General features: G+C 43.0%; 1 protein-coding gene across 3 annotated transcripts in view; it reads right to left on the minus strand.

The window, feature by feature from the left end:
• nf2b (NF2, moesin-ezrin-radixin like (MERLIN) tumor suppressor b) overlaps positions 1-17,642 on the minus strand; it is a 50,288-nt gene that overhangs the window by 4,706 nt on the left and 27,940 nt on the right. For all 3 annotated transcript variants that reach the window (XM_088321262.1, XM_088321263.1, XM_088321264.1), the window contains exons 10-13: positions 12,625-12,738; positions 12,426-12,548; positions 6,691-6,908; positions 6,514-6,616 (exon numbers count right to left, since the gene is read on the minus strand). In XM_088321262.1, coding sequence (XP_088177388.1) covers positions 6,514-6,616; positions 6,691-6,908; positions 12,426-12,548; positions 12,625-12,738 — 558 coding nt within the window. The remainder of the gene's footprint in view (positions 1-6,513; positions 6,617-6,690; positions 6,909-12,425; positions 12,549-12,624; positions 12,739-17,642) is intronic.

Genomic DNA, 17,642 nt, shown 5'->3' on the forward strand with positions numbered 1-17,642 from the left:
TGTAAGAGTAGTTTCCCTGCAACAGGGGTCAGCAACCTTTTCGGTGTGGAGTGTCACTTTCAAATTTCCTTGTAAATCAGTGTGCCACGCCAAGATTAATGACTCGCACAATAATTTTTTTATATCCAACAGAGCTGTCGTTTTACACCAGTCCAAATATACAACATGGATATACATTAAAATCGTAAAACTGAACAATTTTATCTTCCACTATTCTTGTTCATCAACAAACTAAAAAATGAATGTGAGCAACATGTGGAAAGGCCTGTAGACATCCATGACCTAAACCATTCTTCCTCAACAATGAATTACAATTGAAAAAAGAAGTGATATGGACATCTACCATACCATTCATAAATAAAATCTTATTTCAGAAACTAAAAATATTGGCAAACACACACACACACACACACACACCGGTTCCGGGTTATCGAGTGGCGGGAATTTTGTGTTGCTCACGTCGTCGCGACTACAAGATTGTTTCAGATTCCTACTATAGCAGAATTCTGGATTGAGACTTTTTATCTTGAACAGTTGAAAAGTTTCGGGTAAGTATCTCAGACGATTGGCGCAAGGTAAGTGCCGCGCACAATTGTTTTACAGTCGAAAGCTGCTGCCGATCGTTGTTGAAAGGCATCCCCTCCCACGGCTGCTAAGACGCTCTTTGGCATCCAACGCTTACAAGTGAGTATGGGTTGCTGTAAAGGTTGCTCCCGTGTCCGTAGGCAAGTAGCCCTTCTAGAGGGACGTGTCCGTGAGCGAGAGCAGTTTAAACGGAAAATGTTAGGTGCCTCGGACACCACTGCTAGCGTGGGTTGTAGCGAACCTGCTAGTCCGGTTACACGAGCCCTAAACGGCATGCTAATTGTGTTGAGCCAATTCAGACGCATAAAAAGTTCAGCCCTTTATCTAGTCCCACTCCACCCCGGTCTACTGGCTCCCGCACCCTAGTTATAGGTGACTCCATCACCCGTAACATAAAGCTTAGCACCCCAGCCACGGTTATGTGTATTTCTGGGGCCAGAGCACCCGACATTGAGGCTAATTTGAGGGAGCTGACGAGCAAATCTAGACACCAGGACAGGGCTAGCTACACCGATATAATCATTCACGTCGGCTCTAATGATACTAGAATGAGACAAACTGAGATTACAAAGAAAAATATTGCTAGGACCTGTAATCTCGCCAGAAAGATGAGTCGGGATTGAGTAATTGTCTCTGGCCACTTGCCTGCGAGAGGCAATGATGAGAGGTTTAGCAGACTTATCTTGCTAAACCGGTGGCTGGCAAGTTTTTGCAATCAGAAGGGATTTAGGTTTGTGGATAACTGGCCTGCTTTCTGGGGCCGACCTGACCTGCTGAGGAGAGACGGCCTTCACCCTAACTGGGAAGGTGCTCTCACTCTTTCTAAAAATATAGATTACTGTTTAAGCCTTCCATGACAGGGTACACTAGTGTAGGCCAGGTAACAGGTGAGGAGTCTGTAACGCTAGAGCTAACTAGCGCTATGCTAGATTCATGCAATTCACATAGTTTTTGTAGTTAAGAGCGTTCTATTGACTGCACCATACACCCTTATCTGTACTCTTCTATAGCGTCTTCTTCTGTGCTTCTTACCTCCGTTTCTCCCTTGTTAGGTGAGGAGGGAGAAGAAATAACATTATTTTCTACCAATAGTTAACCTGCTACTCCACCTGTCAACAATATTCCTGTGGTATGGAATTCGGGCCGCATCTGCCGTCATGCAAGGCACAAGAGCCGGGACCGGCAGTATAATCCTGTGGAGGTTACCACTAAGGTTGCCATTAAGGTTCGAAACTCGCGAAAGGTTTCAGCTCGGTCCACAGTGCTGAAGCTTGGCCTTCTGAATATTAGATCACTAGCCTCCAAGGCTTTACTTGTCAATGACCTTATTAATGAACACAATCTTAACCTTATTGGCCTTTGTGAGACCTGGTTAAAACCAAATGAGTTTGTAGTGTTAAATGAAGCTTCTCCCCCTAACTTTGTGAATTCGCACTTGGCACGACCATGCAAAAAAGGTGGAGGTGTGGCTCTTATATCGGAAGATAAGTGGAAATTTACTCCTAATACCCCTACTAGTTTTAAAACGTTTGAAGCACTTGTTTTGAGGTCCTTAATGTCAACACCAATTTATTTAGTTGTTGTGTATCGCCCACCTGGACCATACTCAAATTTTTTGGAAGAATTTACGGAACTGTTAACAGACTTAGTAACTTATGCGGACAATGTTGTAATTATTGGTGATTTTAATGTTCACATAAACTCCCCATCAAATTCACTTGCAGTTGCATTAAAGTCACTGATTGATACATTTGGTTTCAATCAAATAGTTGATGTGCCCACTCATAAAGATGGGAACACTCTAGATCTCATCCTGACCCGTGGCGTAGTAGTCTCAAATGTTACAGTGTTCCCGTATCCTAATGCCATCTCTGATCACTATCTTGTTAAGTGTGAGGTGCTGTTAAATGTTTACTGTGATAAGGAAAATTTAGGCTTTAGCAGTCGCAATATCAGCCCTAAAACGGTAGTAGCCTTAAAAGAATTATTACCTACGGTAACTGCAGCCTTCCCTTCGTACACTGGGTCTGTTGACTCACTTAAAAACAACTTCAATACTGCTTTGGTTAATGTTCTTGATTCTGTGGCGCCCCTAAGGCATAAATTCCGACCCAAGAAGAATACACCTTGGTTTACTGAAGAAACTAGGTTACTCAAACAAAGTTGCAGAAAACTTGAACGAAAATGGCGCACAATGAGCTGGAGGTTTTCCGACTGGCCTGGTGTGACAGTTTGCTGAAATATAAAGTAGCTCTTGCCTCAGCTAAAGCTTCGTTTTTTCCAAGATTATTGTTAAACATAAGAATAATCCGAAATTTTTGTTTGACACATTGGCGAAACTTACCAGACAAAAACTCACCCAAATGGTTGCACTTATTCTGGTAACGACATTATGGATTAATAATAAGATTCAACTAAACAGGAATGAAAATTTAAAAGAACGCTCTGTATCCTCCTCCTATATCAAAGATGTGGAGGTGTTAGGTATTGACCGTGTCGGCGGTTGTTCAGAAACATTCTCCAGTTTCAATTATTTGTCCCTTGATAATCTAACACAGATGGTCAGTAGGGCCAAACAAACTACGTGCCTGCTCGATCCGTTACCAGCTTCACTGGTGAAGGATCTGTTTGGGATCTTAGGACCATCAGTTTTAAATATTATTAATATATCGCTATCCTCGGGTATTGTTCCTGTAGCCTTCAAGTCTGCCGTCATTAAACCCACGCTTAAGCGACCTAACCTTGACCCAGAAAGCCTAGGTAATTATAGGCCAGTGTCAAATCTGCCATTTTTTTGCAAAATTACTTGAAAAGGTCGTTGCACAGCAGCTAAATGACTTCATGTCAGAAAATAACTTCCTTGAAACTGTCCAGTCAGCATTTAGGGCAAATCACTCTACTGAGACAGCCCTGGCTAAAGTAACCAATAATCTCCTTTTAGCAATAGATTCCGGTGCCTCATCAATGTTACTGCTGCTGGATCTCAGTGCTGCTTTTGATACTGTCGACCACAACATATTATTGGTTCGTCTAGAACGCATTGGTATCTCAGGAACTGTACTCTCGTGGTTTAGGTCCTACCTGTCAGACAGGATGCAATGTGTTAACTATGGCAATCTGACCTCTAAACAATCTAATGTTCCTCAAGGCTCCGTGCTTGGCCCCCTTCTTTTTAGTATTTATATGATCCCGCTTGGTGATTATCCGCAAGTATAATATTAGTTTCCATTGCTATGCAGATGACACTCAACTGTATGTGCCACTGGAAAAAACTGGACATTTAAGTTGTAGAAATCTGGAGGCTTGCCTTACTGAGATTCAAAGATGGATGTCACTTAATTTTTTACGCCTTAACCCAGAAAAAACTGAAATGTTTATTATTGGTCCAGCTCACTGTCGTCAGTTGTTTTCAAACACTACCCTGAACCTAGACAAATGTAATATCACCCATAGTGACTCGGTCAAAAATCTAGGTGTTATATTTGATCCTAATCTGTCGTTTCAGTTACACGTGAAAAATATTACTAGAATAGCTTTCTACCACCTCCGTAATGTTGCAAAGATTCGTTCGATGCTGTCCCAATCAGATGCAGAGGTTTTAATTCATGCGTTTATAACTTCTCGGCTTGATTACTGTAATGTATTGCTTTCTGGTCTCCCGATGTCTAGCATTAAAAGTTTGCAGCTGGTTCAGAATGCGGCAGCTAGACTTTTGACTAAGACCAAAAAGTTTGAGCATATTACTCCTGTATTGGCCAACTTGCACTGGCTCCCAGTCCACTTAAGATGTGACTTTAAGATTCTCTTATTAACATATAAATGTTTGCATGGGCTTGCAACCTCTTGTCTCTCTGATTTGATTTCCCCCTATGTTCCTGCACGGAGTCTGCGCTCGGAAAAGGCCGGTCTACTTGTGACTCCGAGAGCCAAGAAGTCTGCAGGCTCGAGAGCGTTCTCCATCCGGGCCCCGGTGTTATGGAATGCCCTGCCTCTGGAGATAAGATCTGCAACCTCAACAGAAGTTTTTAAATCAAGGCTTAAGACACACCTCTATTCCAAAGCGTATGACTGACGCCCACCTCATATTCTGTTTTGTCCTGTCTTTTTCCGACGCCTGCCTGGCTGATACGAAGGAGAAGGATGATTTGGGATCTGTCAGCGGACCAGCGTCTGACCTGCAGCATGTCAACCCCTGCATTTACCAGCTGGCAGAGATGAGAGGCAGCGTCGTGGCAGTCATAGACTTTCTGGACTGGTTTGCAGGCTGGGGGCGTCGTTGATGTCATGCACTTTCCGGACATTTTCAAAATCTTACCTAATGTTTACTGTTATGTGTACAGTAATGCTAATTGTAATTCACCCTGGTCAATCCTGGAAGGGGGATTACCACATGTGAGGTCCTTTCTCAAAGTTACTCTTTTCTCCTCACACTGAGGTTTTTGAGTTGTTCCTTAACCGCATGCTGGTTTAAGATCAGGTAATTGTGTAATTTTGTAATTGTAAACCTGTGCAGTCCTTTGAGACATTTTTGTGATTAAGGGCTATATAAATAAATGTGACTTGACTTGACTAGCAGGGGATTTTGGCAGGCATTTTACTTGCCAAAATCTGACTCCCCTGCTAATATGGACCCTGTTTGAGATACACCTTGTGACTTCTAGGGTAACCTTCTGTGACATAAATATGTCAGCAAAGTGATTTTGAAGAGCTTCAGAAAGTTTCTCATAATTTTACTATTAATATTATTAATAATAATAATAGTAGTAATAAAACAAACTAGATTTGTCGAACACCTATTCAGTAACACATCACAAAGTGGAGGTATTCCTCTGTAGTTGGATCCCAAAGCCAAAAAACACAATAGGTTTAAAGTGTGTCTTACTTTGCAAACAGTATAGGCAGAGAAGTCCGATTTTAAATGAAAAAAAAACAAACAAACATTTGTTTACACCGCGGGATCCAATGCAACGAGGGTGTCATTCACAATAAAATACATTACATATGGCTATTATAGTACATCAAATAAAAGCTATTTGTGTACAATTAGTTAAGATCGTGGATATCATAGCGTACATTGATTCATCCCTGGTGTTGTTGACTTTCTCATCCGCTTTAACAAACGCATTTTGTAGAATACGATCGCGCTTTATTGTTTTAATAAACGCGTTATATAGACTACAATCGCTTGATAGTTTTAATAAGCTCGCTTTATTGTTTTAATAAACTTCTTATATAGAATGCGATCGCTTTTGTCGGTAGCGCAGCAGAATGCGCATTCACGCGATGGGGGGAGGATTTTGCAGGGGAGCCGGTACCTGGACACAGCGCTTTTTAATGTATCCGCCTTTACAGACTCGTCCTTGAAATCATGTTCATATTTTGTCTCGTAATGACTTTTAACACTTGACGTGTGAGGTACAACGCTCTCGAGGCATAATGCACAAACAGCACGGCCATTTTTTGCACAAAGCCCCATTCGTCTGTCCACGCTGGCTGGAAAGAACGAGATTTTTCCGCTCGAGGAGCCGTCACGATTTGGTTGTCGTGATTTGTTCATTTATCACTCGCTGGCGTTTCTGTGGGAGGATTAAAACACAGAACTCTCCTCCTCTGAGAGGCACCGCGCAGACACAAGCTCACCGTAGAGCCGCTAAACAATGAAAGCGCGCAATGAAAATGTCTAAATTTCAGGTAAAAATGCGCATTAAAAAAAAATCATTATTACTTTCCCATGCGCTCGCGAGCAACTGGTTAACCCCTTCGCGGGCCACTGCTGGCACGCGTGCCATAGGTTGCCGACCCCTGCTCTACAATGAGGCCCTTGAGCTAAAATGAGTTCGACACCCCTGTTTTAGAGACATCGCGCCAGGTGATCATGTCTATTGTAAGTTAAAAAAATGGTGCTAGGACAGACAGGTGTTAGTATACCGGATAGGTGGTTTTAGTGATCTCCAGTAGTTTCTGCTTAGCCCTCCTCTCGGCGTCCTTGGCCTCGCTCAGATCCTGTTTGAGATGGTCAGCCTCCTTCAGCCTGCAAGCGCAAGCAGCGAAAAGAGGAGAGGAATAAGAGGACAGCGAGGAAGCAAAATCCCAGTTAGGTTTCACCTTCTTTCCGACTGCTCAACCAGCTTGACGGCCAGTTGCTCGGCTTCCCTCATCTTTTGCTCCATTAGCCTCTTCTCCTCTTTGGTTTTCATGGCGTTGACTTCTAATCTCTGCCGCTCCTGCTCAGCTTCGGCTGCCTTGTGGGCCAACAGCTTGGCCTCTTCCTCTGCGATCTGCGCTTTCTCCGCTAGCAGGTCGGCCGTCTCTTCTGAGCGCAGCTAAAAGATGAAGCAGGACGTCACTCTCTCAAAAGGCTTGAGTAGCGCCGTTAACGTTAGCCATAGGGGTCAAACTCCAACCCTTGGGCCAAATTTGGGCACATTAGAGTAATTAAGCGTGTTGCAAAATGAGCAGTAAATAAATCTTCTATGTGCTTTTTCTTGCTACCTTAAAGCCTTAAGGGATAGGCAAATTCTAAAACATACAAATTGTGAGAAAATCGTTTATGGTTTTGGCCTAATAACTATATAAATGTCATCGGTATATTCCAATTATTTTCCAAAGTAATGCACTTTGAAGACAGATTGTCTCGTCTTTGCCTTCCTGAGTTCTGACGTCTGAGCTATGGGTGTGAGTGAAGAAGAACAGCACGCTAGCAAGCCATTCACCATATTGGTTTACAGGTTATTTGGTAGAAAAAGGTTTTAAGTGTTTTAAGTAAAGTTTTGGTAGTTTTGTGGAGATGCCTAGGTGGTGTGTTGCAGTCGGTGGCAGCATTCATTCATCCATCCATTATCTGCACCGCTTATCCTCAGTAGGCAGTGGGCTGGGGAAACCATGAACTGGTTGCCAGCCAGTCGCAGGGCACACAGAGGCAGACAACTCACTTGCTCATTCAAACCTAGGGACAATTTGAACCATGCGACTGTTTTTTTGAATGTGGGAGGAAACCGGAGTGTCCGGAGGAAACCCATGCAAGCATGGTGAGAACATGCAAAATTTGCACAGGAAGATTCGATCCCATGACCCCAGAACTGTGCCACCGACACGCTTATCACTCAGCCGCCGTGCCGCGTGGTATAAGCAATGGAACAACAAATGCCGAGCATCTAAAATGGGGCGAACTGGCAAAAATAACAGAGCTAACTGGATTCACCCAGCAGGGACATGGAAGACTAGCCAGCTCCTAAAAATGGCTAACCGGAACTGATCAGCAGAAAAACAGGAGGCTGGTCGACCACAAGTATGCAGTAGGTAGCCATGATAACCGGGAGCCAACGACTAAAAAAAAAAACTACAAAAGCAACAAACACAACCCCAGCCGTAAATATACCAAATAAGCACGGCAGGCTAGCCAGATGCTGGAACGAACTGGGACCGATCAGTGGAAAAAAACAGAAGGCTGGGTCACCAAAAACCTGCAGTTAACAGCCACACGAACCGTGAGCCAACTTTAAAAAACTACGAGGGTAACAAACATGAACCCAGCCGGGAGTAAAAAAAAACAATGAGCACGGCAGGCTGGCCAGCTAGCTGACTGCCAATGCCCATCATGATTTTCATGAACTCTAGACCAGTGATTTTAGAATAGAATAGAATATACCTTTATTGTCATTGTTACAAAATGGGTTAACATATTGTGACAACAAAATTGGGCATGACACTCCAGTTTTACACATTCACAGTGAGGTATGAGCCAAGAAGATAAAGGAACAGAGAAGATAAGGTTATAAAACAAGGGGGATAAGGCTATAGTTATAATTTACATGGTATTTACACAAGAAATGTCGGCATGTGGGATGTTACATACAGTGTTATCGTGATACCGTTGGTATCGTAAGGGTTGTGCAATATTGCATTTGGTGCAAAGTCATCATAGTGCAAAAAAATAGTCAGCATATGCATTGGTGCAAACAGACATCATAGTGCAGAAAAAAGAAATGGTCAGACTTTGTGCAAGGTGAGCAGTAAACGTAGTGCAGTCGACATGTGCAAGAACATAGACATGAGTACCATTATATTCGTATGGGGTAGTGTTGGCATGAGTTTTCAGTTTTTTGTGCGGTGTCTGTTTTGAGCAGTGAACAAACATAGTGCAGTCAGCATGTACGTGAGTACCATTTTACATTTGTGTGAGGTCGTTTTTTGCAAGAGTTTTCAGTTTTTTGTGCGGTGTCTGTTTAGGGTGGTAATGGCTGTGGGGAAGAAACTGACTCTGAGTCTGTTTGTTTTTGCTTTGTGTGAACTGTAGCGCTTGCCGGAAGGCAGCAGGTCGAAGAGGTGGTGGCCGGGGTGAGAAAAGTCCTTGATGATGTTTTCTGCTCTGCTGAGGTAGCGAGAGCAGGCAATGCCCTCCAGACTGGGCAGAGAGCAACCGACGATTTTCTAGGCTGTTTTGATGATCCTCTGGAGCTTTTTCCTGTCTGCTGCTGTGCACCCAGCATACCACACCGTAATGCAGTATGTTAGGATGCTCTCCACTGTGGCTTTGTAAACGGACACCTGCAGCTGCTGTTTTAGATTATTTTTCCTGAGCAATCTCAGGAAGTGCAGTCGCTGCTGGGCCTTCCCTACCACCGCTCTGGTGTTTGCAGACCAGGAGAGGTCGTCGGAGATGTGCACACCCAGAAATTTGAAGGAGTGGACTCTCTCTACACAGTCTCCTTTTATGATGAGTGGTGCTGGATTCCTGCCATTCCTTCTGAAATCCAGAATCAGTTCTTTTGTTTTTGTGGTGTGCAGTATGAGGTGGTTTTCCGAACACCACGTTGGAAGTGACTCAACAACTGTGCCGCGACACACTAGTGTGCCGTAAGAGATCGTCAGGTGTGCCGTGAGAAATTATCCATTGTCACGTTTTAAAATATACAATTTTATAAAACATTTATGAATCATTTTCTGCAAATATTATGTCATTGTCAAGTGTCTGTGCTGTAAAAACTGGGGGCATTATAAACTATATTGTATTCAAACATACTGTTCTGTGTCATTTTATAACATTTGTATTGTTCTCAGCTCAGGGATGCTGCTGGAAATGTGAATTTCCCTTCGGGGATGAATAAAGTATAGTATCTATCTATTTTTGGTTAGTGGTTTGGCGCAAAATTTTTCCAATGTAAAAAACATGCCCTGGCTCAAAAAAGGTTAAAACTGCTCTTGACCATGTTTGTACAAATGATAAATTATGTAGGAATATTAAATTTTAAAAAATGTCACATTTCTACTAATCACTAAATGAACAGCCATTAAAACAAAGTGTGGCTCTAAAAGAGGCTTTGATTGCTTTTTGAAAGTTTTTTATACTGGCCTTGTAAAAAAGATACCACTGTTTGCCCAAAGTTGCCTTTAACTCGCGGGTCTCTCATCTTCGTGGTGCGCTTCCGGGCGGTTAATTACGGTAGCATGGAACCTTTTGTGCCAAGTGCTAATGTGGCGCTCCACATTGTGCCGTTTTCTTGCGGCCACAGTTGCTCCGCAGATGAGACACACACAGTTTTCTTTCACATTAATAAGTCTTCCTTTCATTCTGTACGAAAACTATAAGGGTTCTTTCTTTTTACGCTATTTCTATGTACATAGAAATCGATTTTGACTCGACGCTTAAACGGGCGAACCTGGCAGTGTCATGCGCACTCACCTCTGCCCCGTGTTATGTCGGGGTTTTCATATTATCGAACATTGTTTGAATCACGATATTTGTTTTACAGTTTCTGAGGATTTTCTCTTTTCCGCCGTGCCTATCTGCTTTTATCTTTACTTTTAGCCAAGCTGTTCAGGGCAGTACAGATTAGGTAGGAGGAATAAGGGTGGGGGAGTTCTGGAGAGTGACGTCATGCTCGTTTTCTATTTGCTTTTTGTGTAGCAGGCATATGGTAGCTGCCTACTTCATGTAGAGTCCAAATGCCAATCCAAACCACAAGAAAGATAAAAAGGTTATTTGAGCTTACCTAACCGATGCATGAATTTGCATGTGCATCAATAATGAGCTAACATTAAGCTGCAATGATGAAAAAAGCCAAAAGATGGCGGCCAAGAGTAAAAAAGTTCCAAATTCCATACAGCTCCTTTAAGCTATTAAAGTCTTGCCTGCTAATTACTTATTGTTATCTCAAAACTTGATTGTGATATTCCATGTACCGTGTTTTCACAACAATGAGCATATAAAAGTCTTAGATTTTCTACAAATGTGATGTAAGCGGTGGACGTAGACCAGCTCAGTGGCCTTAGGGTTGGTTGCCCGCCCCTCAGACTGGGAAATCACAGGTTTGAGCCTTGGCCGATTCAACGTTTTTTGGTGAAATCTGATGTTTTGTGAGATCGTTCACATTTCCAACTAAATCTGACTTGCATGCAATCGCCTGTGACTTCTATGCGTCTCCTTTGTCAACACAACCACAAACCCGCTTACGCGGGAGAGGACACGTGACTTCATACACAATGCATTGATTGCGGAATAACTCATGGAGGCCAACTCCGTAACGTATGTGGTAATTTGAAAGTGATTGTTATTGTCTTTATGCTATAATTTCTTAAAACAATGTCATTTTTCCACCCAGACCAGGACAACTGTGGTGCAAATACTTCCAGCGGATTATAATGAAAAGAATGGATTGTTTACGCTTGGGCTAACATGTCTGCCGGGACAGTTGTTTGAGCTTTCGGAAAGTGTCTCTGAAAGTGAAGAAAGGGAACCTTTTAATGGAGATTTAGTTGAGCTGCTTGGCCTGGAAACAGAGGACAAGGATTTGGACGGTGTTGTCTGATATGGATTGCCGATAAAAATATGTAAGCACCAAACTGTTTTGCACCATCCCTTTTTAAAAAAAAAAAGATGTTTTATACGTGTTTTAATTTGTAATTAAACTTAGATAAACCACACCAAAACTCATCTTTGCTACAGTTGTATTTTTAAATACGCACACTTGTATGCTTGTGTGTGTTGGTATAAAGCGGCGGCGCTGCAACAGAGGGGACCCGCGACCTGTGTAGTGTTAAATACAGAAATAGAACCAGCTACAAAGACTGCACCTTTTTTTTGGACTGGACTGCCAACACAGAAGCTCTATGTAGGAAAGGTCAAAGACGACTTTACTTCCTCAGAAGGCTGGCCTCCTTCAACATCTGCAAAAAGCTCCTGATAATATTCTATGAGAAAGTTGTGGCAAGCGCCCTCTTCTATGCGGCAGCGTGTTGGGGAGGCAGCGTCATGAAGAAGGATGCCTCTCGTCTCAATAAACTGGCGAGGAAAGCGAGCTCTGTTGTGGGCACAGAGCTGGACAGCCTGACAACAGTAGCTGAGAGACGGGCACTGAAAAAGCTGCGGTCAATCATGGACAATTCATCACATCCACTACACAGCATTATATCCAGACAGAAGAGCAGCTTCAGCGACAGACTGCTGTCACAGTCTTGTACCACGGACAGACTGAAGTGATATTTTCTTCCTCATGCCATGAGGCTCTTTAACTCCACCCAGAGGAGTAAAGGCCCACATTAAACCACATCCCCTACATTGCATATTACCGTATTTTATTGCAATGTGTATTCTGTGTAGCACTATCTAGATACTCTATATAACACGCTACAGTGGGTATTAGCACGTCACATTGGGTATTTGTATATTGTATTATTTTTGCTTTATTATTATTATTGCGCAGGGATGCTGCTGGAAATGTGAATTTCCCTGCGGGGATGAATAAAGTATCTATCTATCTATCTTTTAACACAATGCTTCCTATGGTCGTGAAAATACAATCCATGTTTTAATTTAGTATGGGAAAACTTGAAAAGCTCACCAAGGCTTCATTGGCCAGGCGTGCTTCATCTTGCAGCTGGAAGAGTCTTCGTTCCATCTCCTCTTTGGCTCGCTCGGCATCTTCCCGCATCTGCTTTTCCCTCGCGAGGATCTGCCGCTCCATCTGCAAGGAGAGAGCACGGCCTTCGGTCAGCAATGTTCATTGCAGAAAATATGCGTATGACCGAGGACATTTTCACCTTTTTACGGGCTTTCTCCTCTTTGGCCTGTGCCTTCATCTGCTGCACCTCGATGGAGTCCACTTTTCTCCTGCGCATGAACAGATCGTGGTTGCCGATGCACAGCTGCAGGATCTGAAGACACAAGCCTAAATCACTCAATCCAATAGCATCAGTTTGCGACAATGCTAATGCTAGCTTGTTACATTGATTTATTTCCCAAGAGTGTATTTATTTTAGATTAAAGGGGTTCCTCTAGTAAACTATGTCAAAGTCAAGGCCCATACGCCTCATCCACCCAACAGGTTTTGTTTGGGCCCTGAGATGTTCTTGATTCATTATTTAATCATACACCCAGGATTGTTTACCGTAAATTCCGGACTATAGAGCGCACCTGAACATAAGCCGCACTCACCATTTTTTAGGTGATCTGCTACTTTTATTTTTACACAAGCCGCATCCATGTATGATACAATCACAAGTTTAACCCAGACCGGGCTGTAAGTTTGAACAAATTTATTGACACTAATAACAGCAAACAAACAATGTGAGGTTTTAACAACCCTTCTCGACAATCTTAACAGCATTCAAGCATATTGACAATTTCGTTATGTAACATCTTTGTTAGTGTCAATAGATCCGTCCGGTTTGAACAAATTTATTGACACTAATAACAGCAAACAAACAATGTCAGGTTTGAACAACCCTTCTCAACATTCTTAACAGCAATCAAGCATATTCACAATTTCGTTATATAACATCTTTGTTAGCGTCAATAGATCTGTCCAGGCCAAAGTCGATTGTTTTTTGGTCTGAACAAATCCACCAACAGCAGCAAACACGACAATCTCAACATCAAACAAGCATATTCACAATTTTGTTATATCTGACAATATGACGTGACAATATGACGTTTGAACATTTTTTCCTGACATTTTCAACATCAATTAAACAATTTCAGAGTTATTATCTTTTAACAGTGGTTAACCAACGTGTAAAGGGCAATACTATTGTGCAAGGGCATAGCTCTGCCATCCCACCCTCTCAAGCAGCATCCTCCAGTCCTCTGTGTGGGTCCTCTCCCTTCTTACTTCTACTTTCCACAACCAGGCCGTTGCTGCCGGGACCCCCACAGTGTAGCTCCGATTCCCCCCTCCGGGTGGGCGCAGACGAATTCTTCTTTATGGCTGCGTCCTAGGCCCGCGGCTCGCAGATTCTATGGTATCTGCAGCCATTTGGAGCACAGCCACGGGGGGGGATCTGCCTGCACCTCCATACCAGCAGGTTTCTGGAGGTCCAGATGGCGTTCTTGATGGCGGCGAGAATGAGCAAGTCCCTGGCAAAGTCGTTCCGTGACCTCCTCAACCGACTCAACCCGTAAAGCACGTACTGTGCGTCAGGGACCTCCCCTGCTGGCAAGTCCGGGAATTTTCCTAGTTGGTCGGCCATTGTCCACAGGTCCTCAGCAGCGCTGCACTCACAAAAAAGGTGCGTCACTGACTCCTGGGCACCACAGCCAGGTCGAGGGCACGTCGAAGTCGCTGACATTCCTCGGTGGTGCGTTACGGCTCTGACTAGGAGAACCTCATGAGCCACCATCTATGACAAGTCCCGTAGTCTGCTTGGGAGGGCAGGATGATTCACGTTGCTCCAAAGAGACGCTTGTCCTGCATGTTTTAGGGGTATCTCTGCTCCAACACAGTTGATGGCAATTTTCAGCTTGTTAGCAAGCTTTGTGAGAGCGTGATAATGATCCAGGTGATTGGAATCACCTGTATTGGAGCAGAGAAACTCCAAACACATGCAGGACATGTGGCTCTCAAGGACCGGGTTGGCCACCCCTGCTCCAAACCGTTGTAGGTTCGCCAAACGCAAGCCCCCGCACAGGATTCACTGTTGATCGCTCTTGCACAATAGTAATAAGTGTCAGTGTAAAATGTGACTTTCTTGTGTTTCTAAATCAAATTTCTTTAAAAAGTCCTGAATAAAGAGATGTATCAGTGGCAAGTTGAAAGAAACTGGAATCAAATGATTGTTTGGTTCAATCTTTAGCTTCCGCAAAAACGAGCCCATCTAGAACCGAGTCATCGCTTGACTTTTCGGGTTGTTGGGTGGGCCCATAGCGTTTTGGAAGTGGAGGGAGACATATTTGCTTTCCAGAAAAAGCTGGAAGTCAGGCACTCCTTTCCCCCCTTTTTCCTTTACATTGTAACTCATTTTATCCTTTCCCACTTTTAGCCCCAGATAAAGTGAAATATGGCACGGTCCAGCTGTAGCAGCACATTTCTTTTGGGCATAAAAATTAAACTGATTGATAAAAGCAGTGGGAGGATGATCGCTTTGATGATTAGGACCTTCCCCTCTATTGTCAGTTTTCTTAGTGTCCAAAAAACAAGTCTTTGTTTAACTTTCCTTGTCACATCGTCCCAGTTGGTCTCGCCTCCTCTATCCGCATTGAATTTTATCCCTAGAATTTTCTGGTCTGTCTTTAACACCGTCAGTGGGAGTCCTGCCTTTTCTGTCCCTGTCCACGGTCCATAAAACTTCACTTGTGATTTTTCTCTATTCAGCCTCGACACAGACGCCCTCCCAAACAGGTCAGTTAAGTTAAGGGCTCTTCTAACGGATACGAGGTCTGTCGATAAAATATCAAAATCATCCATGCACAAAACACACTTGGTAATTTGTCCCCCACTTCTTGGGATATTGATCCCTTCGACAAATCTATCTTTTCTTAACATTTGTGCCAAAGGTTCAATGCAAAGGACATAGAGAATGGGAGACATAGGGCAACCTTGACGTACACCGCAGTTGATCTCGATTTCTTCCGATAAATTCCCGTTAATCATGAATTTGCTGTAGATGTCTCGGTATAGCAGTCCCACCCACTTGATGTATTTTTGGGGAAAACCACATTTTTGCAATACCCTGAAGAGGTTTAGGGTGCGAGACTCGATCAAAGGCTTTCTCAAAGTCTAGGTTTAGGACCGCTAGTCGCATGTTTCTGTCTCTCGCATAAAAAATGGTGTCACGGATCAGCATGAGACTGTCGCTGATCTTCCTTCCCACAATGGCACAGGTTTGGTCCGGATCAACCAAGTTTCCTAAGACTACAGACATTCGTGTTGCTAGAAGCTTGCTGAAAATAATTCTTAAAAAAGTGACCGTTTTAAAATGACCAGATTGATTTATATATACACACGGGTTTCAAAATATTGTTTGACCGGGCTGGGCTCCTTTCCACAAAGCGTCAGATTTTTTTCCCTCCCCGACTTCCTTCGGCTCAACTTCATACAGTTCCCTTGTGGGCTTTTTCATCGGCAATCGGCTTTCTTCTAAATATCTTCTCTTTGTTTCCGGTGTTTCCACCACCCCCAATTTTGTCTTACTTTTAGCCCTCTTTCCAGTGCACGTATGGGCTTTTGGAGAGTTGATCGCCCTTTCGATTTGTTTGTCTTTTTCAAATCCCGATAGATAGATAGATAGATAGATACTTTATTCATCCCCGAAGGGAAATTCACTTTTCCAGCAGCATCCCTAAGCTGAGAACAATCGAAAATAACTGAGAACAATCGAAAATAGTGACGTAGCAAACAATTTTGCTATTTTGGACTCTCTTCCCAGCCCTTCCTGATTAATATGTGTTTTTGGAGTGGCAGTTGCCTTTTCTATTTGTTTGTCTTGTCCAAATTCAGGTATTGTATGAAAAATCGAATTAGAATTTCCAGGTCCTTCCTGACTCAAATTTGATTCTTTGGTCTCTCCTCCAGGGGTTGTGGGAGAGACATCTGTATTTTCAATTTGTTTGTCTTGTCCATTTTCTTTGTGCATTTCTTGTTCATCTTCATTGGGTATTTCCATAACTTTATTCATTTCCTGTTCATCTTCATTGGGTATTTAATAATAATAATAATAATAATTTCCTTTGTATTGTCATTCTTTGTAACAATGTACACAGAACGAAATGTCGATACACCTGACCCGTTGTAGCGAGTCGATGCAGCCGCAGCCAGAGGGCGCCGCCATTATACCAATTCCATAACTTTATTCATTTTCATTTGGTATTTCCATAACTTTATTCATTTCATTGTCTTTGTTACCTTTATTCATTTCATTATCTTTGTTACATTTATTCATTTAATTATCCATGTTATCTGACATCATTTCATGGTCTTTGTTGTCTTTGTTAACTGCCTTCCTAGCTTTCAATTTGTTAGCTAACGATTTCGGGCAGTTCCTATAGAGGTGGTTCGTTTCTCCACAGAGGTTGCATTTTCTGCTATTGGTACATTCCTCAAAGGAATGTCCAATTGTTTCGGTTGTCCTTGATAGTGGATAAAGCCACGGTTTTCCCCCAGGACTATAGTCGACGGGAGGTGTTTCAGTCCCTGAAAGCCCTGAGGATCTTGCCATTGTTGGATGGGTATCCTCCAGGCACAAGTCCAATAGCCTTTCTCATCCCTCACCTTCATAGCCTGGCCTTTTACCGAGCAGTATCTACTCAACCAATAACAGACGTCATCAGTACTCACCACTTCATTAAACATTCTGACAATGACTATCTTGATAGCATTATCAGTCAGCTTCTCCACTGTAAATCCAGAAAACTGGGGCCTCACCCCCTCAAAGCGATTCCAAAACTCTTGATATAGAGCCGCCGTTACAAAACTTACATCAAAGCCCTTGCCAGAAGGCAAGTTTATGATGCAATGTATCTCCTCCATTTTAAACTTCAGAAGCTTTTCAACAAACTTGTTAATAAAATCCAGCCTTGACATTCTCTCCGAAATTGCTCCAACATCTTTGAACAAGAATCGTACGCAGTTATGTCTCCGCCCGCCGGCATAATGCCCGGCCATGGCAGGACTCGGCTGCTTTACTTCTAGCTCTGTCAAAATGGTTCGAATTGTAAAATTAATAGTTAACAACACACTCAAAGCCGACGCGAATGAGAATATAAACGCAGAGAACGAGCAGTGCTAACCTGATCCGTCCGCCATGTCCTACACCTGAGTGCCGAACTCACACATTTGTAACTT

Source organism: Urocampus carinirostris, chromosome 17 (genome assembly GCF_059441175.1).
Source record: "Urocampus carinirostris isolate Australia breed hairy pipefish chromosome 17, RoL_Ucar_1.0, whole genome shotgun sequence".
Lineage (NCBI taxonomy): Eukaryota > Metazoa > Chordata > Actinopteri > Syngnathiformes > Syngnathidae > Urocampus > Urocampus carinirostris.